Source organism: Erigeron canadensis, chromosome 4 (assembly GCF_010389155.1).
Source record: "Erigeron canadensis isolate Cc75 chromosome 4, C_canadensis_v1, whole genome shotgun sequence".
Classification (NCBI taxonomy): domain Eukaryota; kingdom Viridiplantae; phylum Streptophyta; class Magnoliopsida; order Asterales; family Asteraceae; genus Erigeron; species Erigeron canadensis.
The window spans coordinates 27,922,986-27,944,106 of NC_057764.1; the positions used below are offsets into that span (position 1 = coordinate 27,922,986).

Consider the following 21,121-nt stretch of genomic DNA (forward strand, 5'->3'; position numbering starts at 1 on the left):
CTAATTAATTCAAAATCTTTTATCTCAAAAACCGTATATCGATAAATTATAAAAATTGTTTGGGTGTTTTTTAAAATTTCATGCTTTTTCATTAGAGATGTCATTCGATATACTTTTGACGAATTTTTAAATCCAAAGACGGAGCTCGTACAGCTAAGCCATTTGGGTATCATACTCTATGACTTGATCTATCACTCCTACCATCTCACTCGTCGCAACGCCCAAGCACTATCTCTCGTATAAGATAGATATACAATGACCAATCACGAGTCTATTCGTATGAAAGAATCTTCTCTTGTATAGAACTTGTTTTCTCGTTGTAAATGAAGATTAAAATAGGGAAATGAATCAATGATCTATACATAACACAAATTTATCATACATTAAATAATAGTACCGTACAACTATCTGATGCACATATTTTTGTGTATGACAAAATTATGTTATGTAAAAATCACCTCTCATTAAAATATAGGAAAAAGTAAATTCATACATACAAACGCAATTAAATAGATTTAAAATTAAATTAAAATACCCTATAAAACATAAAGATAACCTCACTTTATTTGACCAACGAAAGCATCAAATACAATCACCAACCAACCAGGCCACCATCACAAACTCACCCATTCCAAAAGAATTCAAAAAAAGAAGAAAAAAAAACTAGGATGGGAATATGAGAATATGATATGCCAGGTCAACAATCCATGACATATAATAACAACAAAATATCTACCGTTGATTTGCCCACCCTCTCTTTCACTCCCTAACCGTTAGATCCACTCAAACTTCAAAATCAAAATTCCCCAATCTTATATTTATACATTTTATTTTCACTCAATTTCACTCACTCTCTTTTCAAATCAAAAACCATGGCTGCTATTCCACCTCAATCCATCCTTCCCCAATACCCTGAGGTTAGTCAAATCCTAATTTAATTTAACTATTTAATTTATTATTTTAACCTGATTTATTTTTATTTTATTTTTTTTGATATAAAATTGCAGTTAATTTTAGCTGCAATTGAAGCTATAGATACAAAAAATGGAGCTAACAAATCAAAAATATCTAAACAAATCGAATCATCGTACGGAACTTTACCGGCGGCGCATTCCACGCTTTTGTCGCATCATCTCAACAAAATGAAAGCCAGCGGTCAACTAGTGGTGATTAAGAACAACTACGTCAGGCCTGATCCAAACGCGCCGCCGCGTCGCGGCCGTGGAAGGCCACCGAAACAAAATAAGGAAGTTCCGGCAGGTGTGGCTACGTCGCCGGCGAGATCTAGAGGACGGCCGCCGAAAGCAGAGGGTGAATCTGCTGGTCCTGTGAAAGTGGCGGTTGCGCCGTCGGTGAGTGGAAGGAAACGTGGACGGCCGCCAAAGGATGGTACGGCGGCGGCGGTGAAGAAGGTGGAGAAGGCGGTTGGTGAACGGAGAGGAAGAGGACGGCCGCCGAAAGCGAAAAATCCGGTTTGAAATTGAAGCTAGTTTTTTAGGGGGTTAAGTTGTAATTGTTGTTGTTTTAAGGAGCTTATTGGATGATTTTCAATTAGTGAAGTGTGTAATTGGAGTGTAAATTTAGGTTTCACTTTTGTTTGTTTTAGATCTAAATTCGAGATGATTTCATTGTGAAATTTGGAAAATGGGATGAATGATGATTGTGACTTTTGACCATTATCTGTTTTCTTTTAGTAACTTTTGATATATGTTCTAAGTTTCTTATATTTCTTTATATTCATTTTGTTGTTTTTGAATTGTGATAGAATTAAATGTACAACAATTTGATGTATATATACTAGTTTTTGTATCAACGTGTTATATCGATTTTAGGGTTGATGGTATATAATAGTTCAGAATTTGAAGTTATAATGAGCTTTAGTTGAAAATGTGAGGTGAAAGTCAAGAATTTGCATATTTGGATATGAGAAGGCGGTGGTTAAAAAAAACTTTGGTTTTCACTTTTCAGGCCTAGATTGCCTAGGATATGGTTAATCCTCTATGGAGTTAGCGTTTTCATACCTACTGTGTTGTCGAGATCGTTTAGTTCTAGTACGTTTAGCTTCATGCCATTGACTGACAAGGTAGATATGTATGTCACTTATAGGAGATTAAGGGAGCATGCAGTGAATGATTATCTGGATTTGACTAGTGTTTGTGGAAAGAAAAAAGAGCATTGTGTTCCTTGTTATAATGTTTCTCCGAATATGTTAGCTGGGTTTAATAACTGTGAGGAATTTGATTGGCATTGTCAAGTCTCGAAAGGTGAACCATATTGTGATGTAGAAATGTTCAGATTTGTTTCACTGGCCCTTGCCAGTGAGCGGAGCAAAACAATTGAAGTGACCAAAATTTCTGAGGGAAAAGAAGATTCTGAAATGAAGTTAAATTCTGAGCTGAAGTCCAATTCTGAGCTGGTGCAGAATTTTGAGGCCTTGATGCCATCTGAGCAAGCCATGTTAATTCTGACAGCGATAACCCATTTCAGACAAGTGTTCACTGAACAAGCTCAATCTCCAGTTGTAACACTTCTCCAGTGGCAAGAAGCTCCGGATACCATTCTCAGAAATCCACCAGAGAAATTATCCACTAAAGTGCTCCAATCCACTAAAGCTCTCCAGTGACTAGTTCCAGTCTCTAGATGGATGCTCCAGATATACATCTCCAGTGGGAGTCCAGATTTCATATTTTACAGTTACCTTAATAAAGTGTTCTGACTGCGCTTGTGGGGTCCAATAAAGGAAGGATGACAGCTGTCCAAAGAAAATGACAACAAAGGAATGAGTGCCCATGTTATTTCTAACGGTTTGTGGGCCCTCTTGCAAAAGGAATCTTTCTAGAAGCTTTATCTGTCCATTCCCCATTGGCTAATAAATTAGTGGTTGTCCTTTGCACATGACAGCTTTTAGATTATTTTATTATTATTTCGATAACTCCTAGGAAATAGTTTATGTGGCTATAAATAGGGGATGTATTCCTCTTTGTAAAGACAAATTATGTCGAGTTGAATGAAATTAATAGAGCAGCCTCTATTTCTTAAAAATCTTCATTTACCTTGATAGATTTTTGATCTTGGTGGTTTGGAGTGATCTCTTTATCTATAATTGTGGTGGTTCGTCATTTATCAATTATAATAGTGAGATCCAAAATCTTCGATTCCTTTATCTGTGTTTGTGGTGACTCGATCTTTATCAAATATAGTGGTGGGTTGGAGTGTTTTCTTTATCCTTGGTTCCGGTGGCTTGGCCTTTACGAATCTTGGTGGTAGATTCTTTTATCTATCCTTTTTTATTTTATTGTCTTGTTTTGTTGTTTATTTCATAAAATCCAGAAAATATCAAAAATATTTATTTAATTTCCGTTGTGCTTGAGTTATTGCGTGATTTACGCATCATATTGCTTGGTTTGGTAGCTTTCGGGCTCATTTGCTCTCACTGAAACTTATGACTGTTTGTATGGCGGCATGAGTTAACAGATTACCCCTAGAAAGAGGTCTTCCAAACAATAATTACAAACTTCAATTCTAAGCAGCTTCCGTTTCCATCATTATTAGCATATGATATTAGGTCTATCCTTATAAAGAACCATTTCTAACCTACGTCTAACACTATTCATCAGTTTCACTCTCTTCTAGACACACCAAGACACACCTTTCCTTATAACCCTCACTTCTAACACTATTCATCCATTATTATATTATTTCATTTTTATTTTTCACAAAGCTAAACAAATATATTTTTTTATAATTAAAACACATTACATTACTTAAAAATAAAAGATAATACAATAATAAAAAAGACAGTACTGGAAAAAAACATGAAATACATAATAAGGATACGATTACTCTTCATCGTCATCATCTTTGATTGACATTTTTCTTAAGTCACGGTAAGCCCTTTCATTGAGCCACCACTTATCGTGTTGTGGGCATTTGATTTCCCACGTTGATTTGTCTTCTCCGCGGTTGTCGTGGTACGATTCGGCCCAAGTGCATTGGTCGGTCAACATGTGCCCGGCCTAAAAAATATTATCAATCACCCTCTTCGCCCTTTTGCTCTCATCCTGCAAAAACAACGAATATGTCTTTTCGTGTTTCGAGACCCTGCGGCCTGGTGCTTCTATTTCCTGAACGTAACGGAGCATTGTACTGAGTTTGAGTGTCAATACTTTACTTTTTGCAGGGGAAGTTCGACAAGATTCAAGAAGCTGTGGAAGAAATTGCTTGCACGGTCATCACCTTGAACGAGTTGATCAATATGGCCAAAGCAGTTTATGTCCAAAAGAAATAAGTAGTTGTTTGTTTAATAATGTGTTTCACAAAATATTATGTTGTATGTTTATCTTTATTAAGTTTGTAATGTTTTTAAAATTATGAATAAACTTATGTTCTTATTAAATCATAAAGTGGACTTATTTTATTAAAATACTTAAAGACATTACAATACTAGAAGATAACACACAATTCAAACTGCTAAAACACACTTAAAAAAAAAATACTAAAGCACACTTAATGAAACTAAAAAGTCTACTTCATAATCCAGAACAACTAAAAAAGAACAAAGATAAGTTGCCTGAATCATTGCTCGTATCTGAATCCCCTCCCATGCTTCTCCCGATATATCTGATGCGTCGTTGCATAATATTGCTCAGCCTCTCCGGTCCTCACTTGTGCAATCAACTGCGTCCAAATTGCCTCAAATTGTTTGCATTCCTTCCGAATCCTACTCCAGTGACCTTTTAGTTGATCTTTAGTTCGTGGTCCTCTAGTGGTGTCCGTGTTGAACATTTCAGTAACGTCGTCCCAAAAGGATACGTCGGGATTATTAATTTCACACCTACCGGTAACAGGATCCGGTCTCCTTGACACCCAACACCTCGACAAACAAAGATCTTCTGATTAAGTCCACACACTTTTAGACATTGTGAATGGAATGGTTTATGAAATGGAATAGAAAGAAATATGTTGTGATTTGAAATGGTAATGTGAAGGTGGGTTAAATAGAGGTATGAAAAGATTAAAAAAAAAAAATCTAAAAAAAAGCCGCTAGGTTTGAAAATGATTTTTAAATTTTTTTTATTTATTTTAGTCACATTAAATCACAAACGGGCCCCGCACATCACCCTTTCCTTGCGTCTAATCCCGGAAACAACCACCGGACGCAATCAAAGACGCGGCTGGTGCTACCAGCGTCCACGCCTTTGGCGGCGTCGGACGCCATTGAGACGCGGCACAAACGAGCTATAAGGACCGGCCTTATGATATGATTCACTTTGTAGAGTGTAGTATTCTATGAATCTATGGGATGATTAAGGTATTATATTCTGTTACATTATCTATTTTCCAGCCTTTGACGCGTTAGCTGTTTTGAACAGTTGGCCTTTTGCTGCAGCGTACTTGTAGATGTTAAAGTTGTTTTGCATCTGGAAGTTTTTTCTTTTTACTAATTCTGGTGATTATTATCAGGGTCGACAAGTAAATTTTGGCGGCCATGTGCAAACTCAAGTTTCAAAAATGGGGCCCATCTAACATAAAAAGACACATATACATATATTTTACAATCTAACAATAATATTAGTTAATTATTTAACCCCTTAATAAAAGCATGGTTGGATTAGTAGTAAACACCTTGCCTTTGGATACAGAGGTTATAGGTTCGATCCTCATCCCATGCAAAGGTTGGAGGGTCTTTTCTACCATTTAGGTAAAAACTGGAAGCAGCCTTTCTACTTAGGTAGAGGTAAGGTCTGCCTACATCTTAACCTCCCTCATACACCGTCAAGGTTTTGGGGCTCAAAACCCACAGAAGGCGACACTGAGCAGTTACTTACTTACTTACTTTTTACTTTTAGAAAACTTTGATATCTTTTTAACTTAAAATTCCTCCAACTTATTTCACTTATTAATTTCAAGACATAATTCTATTTTATATTAATGGTTCGTATAAGAAAAATCAAACTTCTCTAATAATATAGACTTAATTAAATATCAAACATATATGTATAACTATTTTTTTTATGCTTTTGTATTAATAATTTTCATAATATTCTATGTATTTAAATTCAAATATATGTGGCAAATGTAAAACTTTTATTTGAGGGATCATAATGTTAATATGTCTTCGATGGTTGTGTAAGAGAAGAAATCATAATGTTAGTACATTATTAAGTTGATTTTTTTTAATAGTAAGTGCAAAATATCTCATAAAATTAATAATATGAGTAATTTTTAAGTTTTACACTTTTACTATTGTCACTAAATATGTGATTAGTTAAATATAGTTTTTCGCGTATTACGCGGGTCCTTAATCTAGTATTTACTATAAGTGTACAACAAAAAGTAGGATTTCATTAAATACGAAATGTTCTTTTCATAAAATTAGTTAGAACTTGTCATTTTTTCATTTTTCGTTGGATACTAGTCTCTTTTGAAAAAATACATTTAATTTTGTTTTTAATATTTATAAGTCCTTAAAATTATGATTTGTTAATGAATATTTAACTTATACTAACACAACTAAGAATTATTAAAAAAATTGAGGGTCTGACTTAATGCCGGGGCCCTGTATACTGACCTAGTATTTGTCAAGATCATCCACTGATTATTATTATGCATTATGGTTCCATCCATTCTTAATGTCAAAGTTTCCTTTTCCAAATGTTCATATTAAGTGATACTTACATATAGAAAGTAGCTAGAAAGATCCATCCCTAGTGTAGAACTTTTGAAAAAGTATGATTTCCTCGGCGATTTTATTAAATCAAATGGATTGTCACTTATTAAAGTTGAGTAATACTCAGGCCTGGAGACTACATGGAAGTTCATTATGTACACAGAAGGGAAGCATGTCCAGCCTTATTGACCCAGAAAATCAGTTGCTCGGCAAGAAAAAAAATAACTTGAGAAAAGCCGACTATTAGAATCGAACCGAAGAGCACCACTTACCAAGCCTAAAAACAAGAGGCGGTGTAATTATTTTAAAAGTTGAGGAATGTATGTCATAAATAATTTCATTAAAGGTAGTATAGGTATATTCAGTAAGATATTTAGGTTAATAAACGAAGAAGGCATATAATTTAGGTTAATCAAGCTTTTATAAAAAAATAATTTGAATAGGTTATATTAGATTTTAAACTCGTGTCCAACACTGGACACGGGGTTTATGATATTATCAATATTAAATCTTTATACATTTAAGTTATAAAAGTTTATAATTTTGAAGATATACGGTTCTAAATGTTATATTTTGCAAATTTTGTAGTACAATAATCATAGGCTTGTCACTATCATTATTAGCCGAGACATATTGATGAAATTGTTTGCCGTAGTATTCCACAAGACACATGCTATAATAATTTCTCTATTATAAAATATTTTGAAATCAGTTGTATTCATAATGAGATATTATTATGAAAGATAATAAAGATTTAAAGTATAAACATACTTGTGATCTTGTACTTGACATTTAAGTACATGTATTTAATCATGATACGGACTCATAACACATAAGTTTATTTTCAATCATCTGTCCTATGATAACTAGATAACAATTAGGATTATTTTTATATTATTTGATAACAATTCAGACTCTTGATTTGATTGACAACTGTAACTTTAAATATTAATACGCAAAACTAATATATAAAAAAAGAAAAAATTATGTACCTTTTTGATTGATAGATTAAATAAATCTTGAATAGAGTTCATATTGATTTGGATTTAGTATTCAAGTATCCCTTTGTTGTAAATTGTGTTTTGTTTTGTGATCGTTTCATGTTCTGTGATTCCTATTGTGTTTAAGATAATGATGTTGTGTATTGTCATCTGTTATTATGTTTGGGATATGTATCTAGAGTTCAAATCGTTTTTATATTAAATATTAAACTAAATATTAATATTTATAATTTATAAAAATCTAATTTAATATTTGTTAATAAGGCATTAAGTTTTGAAATAAATTTTTGTAGACAATATTTCATATGTTGAATTTTTTTAATTAATTAAATGATTGTAAATTTTTAAAAATTCTTTAAAGTTGATTGCTAAAAATAAATATAAATTGATTATTCAAGGCTAAAAAATGTAATTTAATGAAATTTTTTTTACAAATTAATATAAATACTAATATAATAATATATTTGGATAATGATTTTAGGATTTTTAATTTGTTGTTAATCTATAATCAATTTGATAAAATTAAAAAATTTGATTGGTCAATAAGTCATTAGTTCAACTTCATATACACGTAGTATATATTAAGATTAAGATAAGATTAAGATTAAAATTAAGATTAAGATAGGATGCTTTATAATATGAATATACAAATACAAATATAGATAATTAATCCTATTTTTCATGAGTTTTAATTATGGTACATGAAAGAAAGAGTTGTAGTGTAAATCAAGAAACTTAATAGCGAAATAACGTGAAGTTTGTTTAATAGAAAAAATAAAAATAAAAAAATCACACGTTCACTCCATTATTAACATCAACATCGTTGTTACCAACGAAATAGATGTACGTACCCACGTGAGATTACTTGGATAATATCATTAACACTTGAGAGTTAAGATCTTGTAATGAGTATTAGAGCTATTTATTTAAGAAAAATAATTAATTCTTTTAATATGTTAGCCAGTTAGTCTACTAATCCATTTGATATCATAATCATAATTATTTAAAAGTAAATTAAACTTAATGTCTACGGGTTTTAGGTCCTATATGAGAATCAAACCCCTGATGTTTGTTTCCAAAAGCAAAAACTTTAACCACTTGATCCAAATTAGTTGGTTGTTAATATCATAATTATTTTACATATGTAATCAATTTATTATTTTGAGTTAATTACAGAAATCGTCCCTGTCGTGGTATCCAGCTTGCAGGTTTCATCCCTAACTTTCAAAAATTACAGTTTTAGTCCAAAAAACTTTGCTCCGTCAACAGTTTTAGTCCTGACCATAAACGTCCGTTTAAATTCAGGTCACGTGATTCGCACGTGATGGGTAATCTCGTAAATTGGCTTAATAATACCCAGGATTAATTACAGAAATCGTCCCTGTTGTGGGCGGTCACTTGCAACTTTCATCCCTAACTTTCAAAAAATTACAGTTTTGGTCCAAAATCCAAAATAAATTAAACACAAAAATCATTTGGATTTCTAATGCATAATATATATTACAGATACAATCCCATATCCAAAATCAAACATAAATTTAATCCAAAATTTTATGAAACTCCAAATCTCGTTACTTTCATATCAATACATGATCTGTATACAAATACAATATATAATTATATATTAGATCTATTCTTTATATAAAATTAACTCACAAACAAAAAAATCTTAGAAAATCTCATCATCTTTATTATTCTTATCTCTTTCTCTGTTTTTATAAGTTCTCAAAACAAAAATAAAACTAAGTAAAAAAAAAAAACCAATTACTTAAAACCCATAAACACTTAAATCCAATAGAGTCTGAACCTCTAGTTTTCAAAAAGAGAGTAGGGTGTGAGTTAAGATTGTTTGTGAATTTATATTTAATAGAAATAAAAAAAAGTTGGATAATTAGGAATTTTTTTTTTGTGTGTGTGTAAATGTTTCTTTTCATATAGATTGAGAAGAAAAATTTTGGACCAAAACTGTAAATTTTTAAAAGTTAGGGATGAAAGTTGCAAGTGACCGTCTACAACATGGACGATTTCTGTAATTAACTCTGGGTATTATTAAGTCAATTTACGAGATTACCCATCACGTGTGAATTACGTGTCTTGGTTTTAAACGGACGTTTATGGCCAGGACTAAAACTGTTGACGGAGCAAAGTTTTTTGGACTAAAACTGTAACTTTTAAAAGTTAGGGATGAAACCTGCAAACTGGGTACCACGACAGGAACGAATTCTGTAATTAACTCTATTATTTTTATTCATCATCTCTTTTGATTTTTTCATATGACTTGATCTTATAAAGAATAATTAGGCTAATATTTTAAAATGATCTAATACTACTCTTCATTTAATTGTATAATTCATGTTCTTAATAATCCAACCGCCAAAAAATATTTGCTTTTCATCATATTTCTCTAATCTATACTCCTTATTAAAGATTATACACCCCCCTCAAAATGGAAAGTGTTACCAAAATGTCACTGCGAAATTACCAAAATGTTTTTTTAATAAACACCCCACAATGGAAGGGTTTTTATAGATTAGCAAATTTGCCCTTAATGAATTAATTTACATCCTAAACTCTTATCTTGCTAATTTACATTCTAAGTCCTTATCTTATAAAATAGTTTTATTATCTTAACGTCAACTTACACCACTTGACACCAATTGTCGATGTCATCACCACGCATCACCAACCCCACTATACCGTCGTCGCCGTTACCGCCGCCGCATTGCGCGGGTACCATACTCGTTTATAATGTCTAAAGGCTTGTTATGGTTAGATTAACTTTTTAAGCGATAATTTTTTCTTAATAGGTCACTCCGTATAAAATATTCAAACGATTTTATCATCTAACCGTTAAAAAACAAAAAATAAAATAAAATCGTGGATTATGTTGTACTAAACAGGGCGATTATGACACGACCCGTGAAAGTGTGCTGATTCTGACCCGTCCGGACCCAACCCAGCCCAAAAATACAAACCCAGCAAGTCGTCCCATATTTTCTTTCTGTCAGACACACATGACATGCCAAGACATCACATAATTTTTTACTTACTTTTTTATTCTTTACGTGTTTAGCCAGCCAGCCATTCAGCCAGCCGGCCGTCATTTCCCAACTTCCAATTTTGCACCAATTTCCCATATTTCCAGATTTCCCCCCTTTTTATTTCCTACAAGCAACTTGCAACTCCAAAATAAAATAAAATCAAAATTTCCATCTCAATTTGATCAAATTTCAAGACCCACTTTCCAATCTCATTCTCTTTCAAGATCTCACCGGCCGGCCGGAAACCGGATTTCTCAAAATGGGTCGGGTCGCAATGGGCCCATCTGAATCTTCTGTAACAATGATGATGTATACCCTCAAAGATTCATATACTTTATGGGATTATATAAACGATTCCCCTGTTTGGCAAGATCGAATTTTTCATACTCTTGCCGCCTTATACGGCGTCGTTTCACTTGTTGCTCTGGTTAGTTTTTATTATTTTATGTGATATATGATTACTTTTCATTTGTTTTCTTTTAGATTGTATGTGGGGTATTTGATTTTAAGTGCTTATGCTCTGTTTTTTAGGTGTTTGTATTGAAAGTAATGAACTTTTTTTAATTTCCGTAATGAATAATTGATTGGATGTTAGTTTGTAAATGTTGGATACAGGAATTTTGAAGTTATGATAATCCGTTTTGTGTGTTTAGTGTTACGTCGTCTAATATCGAATTGCGATAAATGTAAAAACTTTGCACTAGTGCTGTAGTATGACTTGGTTTGGTATTGTATAGTGGTTCTGAGCAGAATTATAAACGACCCGTATTGGAACTTGGGAAACTTGAAGTCGAATTTTATAATGATAAGTAGACGGGGCATATTGGGGGGATTAGGATAAGCATATTGGGGCCTTTGAGGCGTTAGAATATCAGTAAATCTGGAATAGGAAGTACAACTATCGATACTAGAATCTCAAACAAGAACTGTCCTGAGATGACTGCAATGAGCATAAATCTCACTCTAACCGGCCTATACGACTAGCAAATACTTGAATGTGGGAGAGCAAGGGATCACCCAACGAATGGATGAGCTCGTAGGGAGGAGGTCCGATAGGTTTTCCTTATGTTTTAGGGGTACATTGCTGTAGTAACTTTGGGTTTCCATCATGCAACACTTTTGATAAATTGAATAAGATATTTCCGATTCCTGCTCATGGATTAAAGCAACTGAACGTAATCACATTAAATGCTTGTGTTTCTCTTTTGTTTCTTTTTCATATATTTGCATTGTCGCATACTATATACCAGTTTTTGATAATATGGGGTATGTAACATTTTCTCGTACATCAAAAGATAACATAAAACTGATTTCTTACATTAGGAGAAGATTGATGAAATTTTTGAAAAATTAGAAAATGTTATCTTTCTTGGTGAATTGTTTCCTCAAATGTTAGATATATGTAGTATAATAAGTTTCTTGAAAAGGCAAACAAACCAAATGGAACGAAGAATTCAAGATTCATGGTGAATCCCATATTATAGCAAAGTAATTTGCAAATAGTCCAGTTGGCAATTATGCTATATTATGCCCCAACCTGGCAAAATCTGTGGGATGTTTTAATATGTTATTTATAGAGCAAAAAACAATATAGAAAAAAAATCTTTCATTCCCACAATAGCGTGTTTAGCTTTCTGTTTTAGTTTGTCTGAAAATAAATGTGCTTTCCCGAAACATTTACTGAGTGTTCTGTTATACCCTTAATCACTCTCTTTCAATAACCTGCATATCTTCTTGTAAACTCCCAAGACTCTTTGCACTTTCAAAGGGTATAATATACATTTTAACTCTTTAAAAAATGCATTTTTTGCACTTATATATGCTATGGGCTTTTTGCCTATTGGACACTTATTTTACTATGGTGCAAATAGTTACCTGCTAAACTAGTCTGTTGTCATAACTCATAACTACAATAAATTAGGGTGGGACATAAAATAGGAACATTACCATGTTGGACCATTTTCTATAGTGTGGATTTTGATTATCATTATATGGAATCTCTAGCTTTACGCAACTAACTGTCCGATTATGCTAGTACAGTAAGTTTAAATTTTGTGCTGATGCACCCTTTATCTTGGGTTATAGTTTTAGTCATGGAAATATTTGAATGTTCCAGGTACAATTAATTAGGATACAGCAAAGAGTGCCAGAGTATGGTTGGACGACCCAGAAGGTCTTTCATTTCCTCAATTTCTTGGTTAATGGGGGTCTGTATTTTTCAGTTAATTTATTCTTTTTAAGTGCACTTTTGGAACAGTTTATACTGATTATAAACATGTTACTAATGCAGCTAGATGCTTGATATTTGTTTTTCGTCGTGATATACAAGGATTGACACCTGAGGTTAGGAATATTTATAATTAAATTGCTTATTGGGGAGGTGGCAGTTTCTACCCATCTACAGCCTTATGTTCCATCTGTAACAGGTTGGATAGGTCAAATCGAAAAAATTTGGTCAGTATGGAACGGGCCAGACGAGTCAAACAGAATTTTTCTTAACGTATTTTTTGAGTGCATACAACCTTCCAATTGCCCAATGCAAAAGTTTAGCATAAACTGTACTCATCGTTTTTGTAATCAAATTTAACACCCTAATTATTCTTACACAATTTGGACAAAAAAACACTATTTGACCCAAACAAAAGATCACCAGTTTTGACCTCCATGACCCAACCCATCCAACTCTTTTGTTTTGCCACCTCAGCACTGGCGTATGGATGATTCTGTCATTTGTGTTGACTCTTCTACGTGAGTATGTTCTTTGCCAGATCAGCCAGCATATGTTGCTTGATTTGCCAAGTCTTGTGTTTTTCACTACCTATGCCCTCTTGGTTCTCTTTTGGGCAGAAATTTACTACCAGGTTTAACAATCTTTTTCTTCTCCTCCTTGTTTGTTACCATTATTTTTTTTTTTTGGATTTTTGTGTTGATTCGTAAGAAAGAGTTTGTTTCCTGTATGATCAATGATGTGCTGAATATCTCACAGGCAAGGAATGTCTCAACTGATGGTCTCCGCCCAGCTTTCTTTGCAATCAATGGAATTGTTTATTCAATTCAGGTAGACTTATGAAAGTTATAACGTTGATACAATAATTTTTACAGTCACTTTTATAAATTTATAATATACGAAAACAAGTTTTGTTTGGTATTTGAGTAGGTATATGTAATTTCCTGCTAATTCCAAGAATGAGTAGATGCACAAAGTTGCTATGAGTACTTTATTTTGTATGTAAGTTAGAGCAAGTGCTTAACTTATATTATTTTTGTACAGCTTGCTCTGTGGTTAATAATCTGGTGGAAACCTGTCCATATCTTGGTTATCCTGTCCAAGGTTTTCTTTGCAGGTCTTATAGCCCTTCAAAATATGGTTGAAATTCTTGGTTTCTACTGTTGGAATATTGTTGAAAGTCTACTCACAATTTTTTTTTTTCCAGGGGTGTCTCTGTTGGCTGCCGCGGGATTCCTTATTTATGGAGGAAGGTACTTCTATTACTTTGTTCGTTTTCCTCTGCCCTGTAATATTTCAGTAATCTACTTTTATCGGCATTAGGTTTTGGAACTTGGGTGTTTATTTATTATTAAGAATAATTTGATTCTGGTCATTCACCATCTGCCCTAAAATCATTAGTTGTGTACCCAATAGTATTGATTAGAGTTGTCAAGACGGATTTGTCGTGCAGGTTGGGTAACTGGATCAGGATGACCAGGTCTTATTTAGTACAAACTCGAGATGAGACTAGTTAGGTTGGTTTGATTTGCATAAAGCAAATTCCCTGTTTTTTATAAAAGTATTAGTGCTATAATTTTGATTAAGACAGCAATATTATACTGATCTGAATATTTGAATAAAGCTATTTAGGAGGCAGGCGTTATAGATATGCTATGCGTTTAGGTTGAAATGGGTGGGTTCGGTTGGATTGATCCACAAAGGCTTTTTCCCATTTTATATAAAAAGTGTGGTGGTTATGAAAATGCTAAATTATTATATGAATCCATTGATTATAGAGGTAGTGGGTAGCCTGTGGGAGACGTTTAAGTTTCAACCCTTCTGATCCATTTGACACGTTTTGTTTATTGCTAGTTTCGTATATACAAACATGTTGAGTTGTTGACCCATTCAGCTGCTTGAGAGAATCCCTAACCAAAAGTCACAAATCAAATCATCTTTAGTGAGAAAGTTGAAACTGCCATCTCTCCAAACTTATTATGTTTCCAGTTGCCTATGTATCGTATAGACCATATTTCTTACTTAACATATTTGTCCAGGCTATTTCTGATGCTACAACGGTTTCCTGTGGAATCCAAAGGCCGTAGGAAAAAGTTGCAGGAGGTATATTTGGGTGTATGTGTATTTCTGGCCTCTTTTGGCCTTTTTTAATGTTGTAAACTTTTCTTTTTTCTGTTTATTTTGTGCAGGTTGGCTATGTGACAACAATCTGCTTTATATGTTTTCTTGTGAGATGTATCATGGTAAGGCTTTCTAGTCTTTGCAATCTCACAAAGTAGTAATCAGGCACATTATTCAGATGTTCTAATGTTTTCTATGATGACGGTATTTAGATGTGCTTCAATGCGTTTGACAAAGCTGCTAACCTAGATGTAGTGGAACATCCTGCTCTAAACTTCATATACTACTTGGTAGGTTTTTTTTCCTGACTTGTATATTTTCTAGTGTTTGAAATGTTGCTAATAGCTGCATCCGTTTTCTAATGTTCCTTTTAACAGTTGGTGGAGATATTACCGTCTTCTCTAGTCCTTTTCATTTTGAGGAAGTTACCGCCTAAGCGTGGGATCATACAGTATCAAGCTATTCGCTAAGTATAGGATGGCCGTCTCAGAATAGTTGGCTTGCGAATATAAAGATAGCATTTTGGTGGAGCGGTTTTCTTTGTCTTAACGGAGTCCAAAGAATTTGACAGCTTTCTCATCACAGAGGGCTCCCACGATTTGTGAATTATTGTATTGATTTGTATTTATTCAACACGTTCAGTTTCAATTATTGTATTTTAATCTTATCATATGAGAAGCATAATTATTTACAAACCACGAATTTTTTTTTCAGCAAAAAGAAAACATGCACGAACGTCAAAGAGAATATTTTTATGTTTATCACACTTCAAAAATATAAATAAATTGTGTATAAATAGTAAAATACCAAGCTATAGTGTTATATTGTTAGTTACTTCACTTACTTGCTCAGTTGCTCATAACTCATAAGGCTTTTGTTATAGTGGTTGAGCCATTATTGATTAAACAGGCCAGGCCCAAAAGTTGCACATGTCTTGTTATTTTCTCAAATGTTTGATTTTTGAAAAAAGTTGTGGGAGTATAATGTTAAGGTGGATGTAGTGGGGTTAATGATAAATCAAGAATTACACTGGTCATATTTTGTGATTTTAAAAACATTGTTAGGCTATTTATTAGGAGAATATCATTTCCCTTAATGTGGTATTTGTAAAGAACAAAAGAAAATTCTTTTTTGAGGAAACAATAGTCAAATGTAAGTCGTGCTGCTCACGTATCAAAGAAGCAAATGCATATATTGGGGTATAACAAGTGAATATTCCTTGTGTTGATAGTATTCATATGAGTGTTGTTGCATTGTTGTATATGTCCATATTTTCATACATTTTGAAACACTTAGAGTCGACAAGTGTTTACAACAAACTAATATACGGTTAGCATAAACTCTATTTGTATCAAATATCATAATCGTAAACAACGAGCTATGGAATTTTGCATAATATTAACTACTATGTATTTCAAAAATCATTTTGAACTGCCACAAGGTATCATCATGTCTTAGTTACATATTTACCTACACTTCATAAAAAGTGTCACTGATATTAAATTTTAACACGAAGAATTTAAATTTTTTAGACCATTAACTAGATGCATTAATGTTTTATTGCTTAACAAGGAATTTCGAATTTTCTTGGTCAGTTTTTTAGCAACCTTTTTTGAACTTTCTTGGTAGTACAATTGATATTTTGTGCTTACCTTTCTTAGTTGTCATTTGAATAGGACCTTTATCTACAAAAAACCAAAGCTAGCATATTATCTATAATCATTTTGAAGACATGTCGGGTGTAAATGCCATCTATAATTCTGGATTCATTGCCGAACGAATGAATCAGAAGCCTACGGCCATATTTATTGATGAAAAAGATCATGATCAGTCGATATCCATACGTTGTATTCATGATCTTTTTTCCTTTGTAAGCCCCTACACCAAGTAACCAAGCACACTAATCATGTTGCACTACCCCTACCAACTTTGTACCAATATATTTTGCCAATTGGTTAGGCATGAGTACAACTAATTTCGGCACGAATGATGTGATAACACAATGAAAATGATCTTTCTTTGGATGATAGACACAATCCTGTAGAAGAGGATTGACCTTTATATATGAATAATAAAGGGGATAGCAAAAAGCTAACAGAAGTAAAGACCTTGTGTAGTGTTTTACAAATACTAGTACTAAAATACTCATTGCCTCGGCAGATGATTCATAGCTTGTGATTCATTTAGTTTTACTCTGTAGCAGAAGTTGCTATGAGGAGAATAACTGCAATTATTATATGGGGAAATCAGAAATGGATTATAAGGTTATCCTGTACTCGAAGTTAAAACTACACCGTTTTGATAAAAATACAAATAAAATAAAACTGACTTCCTTTTTCATTTCACAAGGTTATAATCACAATATCTCTCTTTCTTTTAGGTAAATGATTAATCCTCTTAACAAAAATAACCTAATAATCCTCCTAACTTTTAAGTGAAGACATGTGCCAAAATTTAGAGGCAAGATTATAAAAGAGAATTTATGGATACACATATCACCTTCTATACTTTTAGAAGGATTTTTAGACCAATCTTTAAAAGGATTTATGATTTTCCTTCTTGTATGTTCCATATCAGACATAAGCCTAAACAAAATCACTGTGGGTTCTTCTTCTTCATTCTCCCAAATCAATATTTATACTTTTCTTATAATCCTTAATACTTATGTTCTTGAACCCATTTTTTAGTTTGATTTTTGTAGGTATGTATTTTATTTGGACTTAAAAACATAAGTATTAAGAAATAAAAGAAAAGTAAAAATAATGTTTTGGGATAATAAAGAAAAAGAGCGTACAATGACTTTGTGTAGGGTTTATGTTAGATATGAAAAATAAAAGAAAAAGGGATATTGTGATTTTAATCTTACCTTTAGGGGCTGCCTAATGCCACTCGTCCTCCATTCGTTCTCCTCCCACGGACGAGTGAACACCGCGGGGGTGGACTCGTCCTCCATTCGTCCTAGCCCTACTCGTTCACCCACAGACGAGTTGTTGCACAATTTGTTTTTTTTTTTTCTAATTACTATAATTAACACATTTGGTCCTTTGAATTCAAAAGAACAAGTATCGCCTTTTGACAACTTCAGTCCCTTAACGTTTTGAACAAACTTATTAAACGAAACATGTTACATAATTAAAATACATTACATAATTAGAACACGTTACGTAATTAAAACACATTGCATAATCAGAACACATTACATAATAACTACTCATGACGATCCTCTAGTGACATACTTCCGATCCCTTTGTGAGCGTTTAGGTCGAGCCACCATGTGTCATGTTTCGACAATCTGACATCTTCAATGCTTTTGTCTTCACCGCAATTATCATGGAACGACTTGGCCCAAGTGCATTCTTCTCCCAACGTGTGACCGACATCAAAAACATCATTGATTGCGGGCTTGATCCTCTTAATCTCTTCCTACACAAAGTAGACATATTGGCCTTCATGCTTGAAAGGTCACAGCCTGAGGCCTGTATTTCTTTTAACGTTGGCTCACAACATCACCCTTTCTTCCGCAAACCTTCCATGATCCCAGATATTTCTGTTTAAAGGAGAGTGTCTTTTTTGATATCAGCCATGATTAGTGCCTTCATCTCTTCCACAGTCATACGACGTCGGTGAATGGTGTTTGATGATGAGGCCATTTGATTGTAAAGAATGAATTGGAAATTGAAGTTTGATTATAAAATGAAGGAGAGTAAATGAATATTTCTTGTCCCTGGAATGGTGTTTATATAGGGAAATCAATTTTAGCCGTTTAGGGACTAAAGCTGTATTTTATTTAACTGTCTGGCCGTTTGAGGGACTCAATATGTAAATAATTGGAAATTTGAACGTTAAAGGGACTAGTTTTATAAATAAATTCGAATTTTGAACGTTAGAGGAGCGTCGTCCACTTTATCTATATATATTGTCATCATAATCAAACATCTCAGAGCAAATAAACATACAGTTTATCTATACATATTCTTATCGTCCAAATGGCTTCTTTATCAAATATCACTTTCCCACAACTACCATTGACTGTCAATCAGGTGGCGGACAATATGGTGACCGATATCCTAGACTACGAAAAGTTTCGAGAGGAACTGCAGACAGTTATAAGTAAGCTACATGCAAAAAAGAAATGGTGTCGAGAACAAATTGTCATTTTACTAGCAAGAGAATGTTATGCTCTTGAGTGACAACATATAGATTATTTGCAACTGAAGATCGACAACCTCCAAAATGCAGTTGAATAACTTGATGATGCGGATTTTGCTTTGAGGACCTGGAACATATCGGCTGAACGACAATTTCAGATGGTTTAACTAGTTGCTAATGTCTTTTAATTCCGATGTACTTTTTATTTCTACGAAGTTTAATTATTTAGTTCAATTAGTTAGTTTATTTTATTTTAATTTTCATGTACTTTTAATTTAAATAAAATGGTATTTTTAGGATTTAATATATTATTTGTGGGTTTATTTTTAATTGTAATGCATGATGTATTTTATTTAGTTGTTGTTAAATTATGAGGGATTGAAAGTGTAAAGTTGGATAAAGTGTAGAATTAAATAAATAATGAGTCTAAGACAAGTCCTGTGTATAAGGTTGGATTTAGGAGGATTAGTCTTTGGATGATTTTTTGTTGATATGGCGCTGATTATGACCAGTCCTTCTAAGGATGAGTACTAGCATAAGGTTGCCCCTTAGGAAATGCAACAATAACTCGTTTTCCCCCTTTTTGTTTTATAATCAAAACGGTGTAGTTTTGAAGTGTTCCATATTTAAGTATATGACAACCTTATACCCCCTTTCCCATGTATATATAGCACCGTATTCGCGCAATGCGATGGTAATTGTGGCGGCACAGTGTGGTGGTGGGGGTGATTGTTGGTGGTGGAGATGACGTCGAGTGGTGTAAATAATTAATATAAAAGTAATTGATTTAAAGGGTTAATGGAGATATTTTAAAAAGATAAACTATTGATAGTATAATTTAATCATTAATGTTAAGAGGATAGTGTATGTAAATTTTTTTAGGAGGTGATAAGTGAAAATATTATATAGTATAGATAAAGAGATAGTTTAGACATTTCCTCTTAAGTAACTTTCAACAAGGGAGTCTTTTTTCAATAAATAATATATATATATATACACACTACCGCGGTACTCGTAAAATGCGACGGTGTTGAAGACAACGACAGTTTGGTGGAGGCAGCGATTGGTGGTGGTGGTGACGTCGAGTGGTGTGGATTAATGTAATGTAATTGAAGTCCAGTGGTGTAGATTAATTTAATTTAATTAATGTAAAGGTGGTATTTGAGATATTTTAGAAGACAATGGTTAAATGTGTAAGTTAGTTAGATAAGAGCTTAGGTGTAAATTGATTCATTAAGGGCAAATTAGGTAATTTATAATAACTCTTTACAAAAAAGAGATTTATTAAGGGTAACTTTTTTCAAATGGCGTAGCCCGTAAGTTATAAGCGAAACCTGTCAGTATATGGCGGAGCCATGATGGCTAAAGGCGAGACCCATTACTTATTTACGGTAGTTATTCCATTCTTATTTAGAAGTTTTGTTATGCATCAATAGTTTTTGGTTATTAATATGTTCTACGGTAATAATAGAATGTATTAATGACCGAACTAATTCTAATGAAGTTGTAAGAACTAATTGGATCAATTTGCTGAAACTATCAATCGAGGTCATCACTGCCATCACCAATCGCCACCGCCATCATTGCCACCGTCACTACCATCAATCGTCGGTGCCACAACCACCCCTGCCCCCAAGTGAAAGGAATCAACCAAAATCAAAGTATAAATATTGAAAACACAATCTTTATAACTTATACTTAAAAAAATACGATCATTTTTCGCAAAAAAAAATCAAAATGGTGCAATTCAAGAAAAGATACTTGGAATGTTCTTAAAATAATGTAAATAGACTACTATATTTCAGGACCTAAAAAGGATAAACGAAGGCTTGGAAAAAATTAAGGTTCGAAGTCAGTTGAGCACGGCCTTTGCTGTTTGCAAGAGCTGTGCTCTGTAATACAGAGGTCTTGC

At 33.2% G+C, this 21,121-nt stretch overlaps 2 protein-coding genes across 2 annotated transcripts; both read left to right on the forward strand.

The window, feature by feature from the left end:
- Positions 1-852: 852 nt before the first annotated feature.
- LOC122598219 (HMG-Y-related protein A) lies at positions 853-1,676 on the forward strand. Its single transcript, XM_043770822.1, has 2 exons — positions 853-917; positions 1,008-1,676. Exons 1-2 carry the CDS (start codon positions 873-875, stop codon positions 1,476-1,478), a joined length of 516 nt encoding a protein of 171 aa, XP_043626757.1. The 5' UTR covers positions 853-872; the 3' UTR covers positions 1,479-1,676.
- A 9,012-nt stretch (positions 1,677-10,688) lies between these two features.
- Positions 10,689-15,821, forward strand: LOC122596319 (tobamovirus multiplication protein 3-like). The gene is made up of 11 exons (XM_043768871.1): positions 10,689-11,139; positions 12,829-12,919; positions 13,003-13,055; positions 13,481-13,573; positions 13,699-13,770; positions 13,984-14,056; positions 14,147-14,192; positions 14,979-15,042; positions 15,129-15,182; positions 15,273-15,350; positions 15,438-15,821. The coding sequence occupies exons 1-11, from the start codon at positions 10,972-10,974 to the stop codon at positions 15,528-15,530; spliced, it is 885 nt and encodes a 294-aa protein (XP_043624806.1). The 5' UTR covers positions 10,689-10,971; the 3' UTR covers positions 15,531-15,821.
- The last annotated feature ends 5,300 nt before the right edge of the window (positions 15,822-21,121 follow it).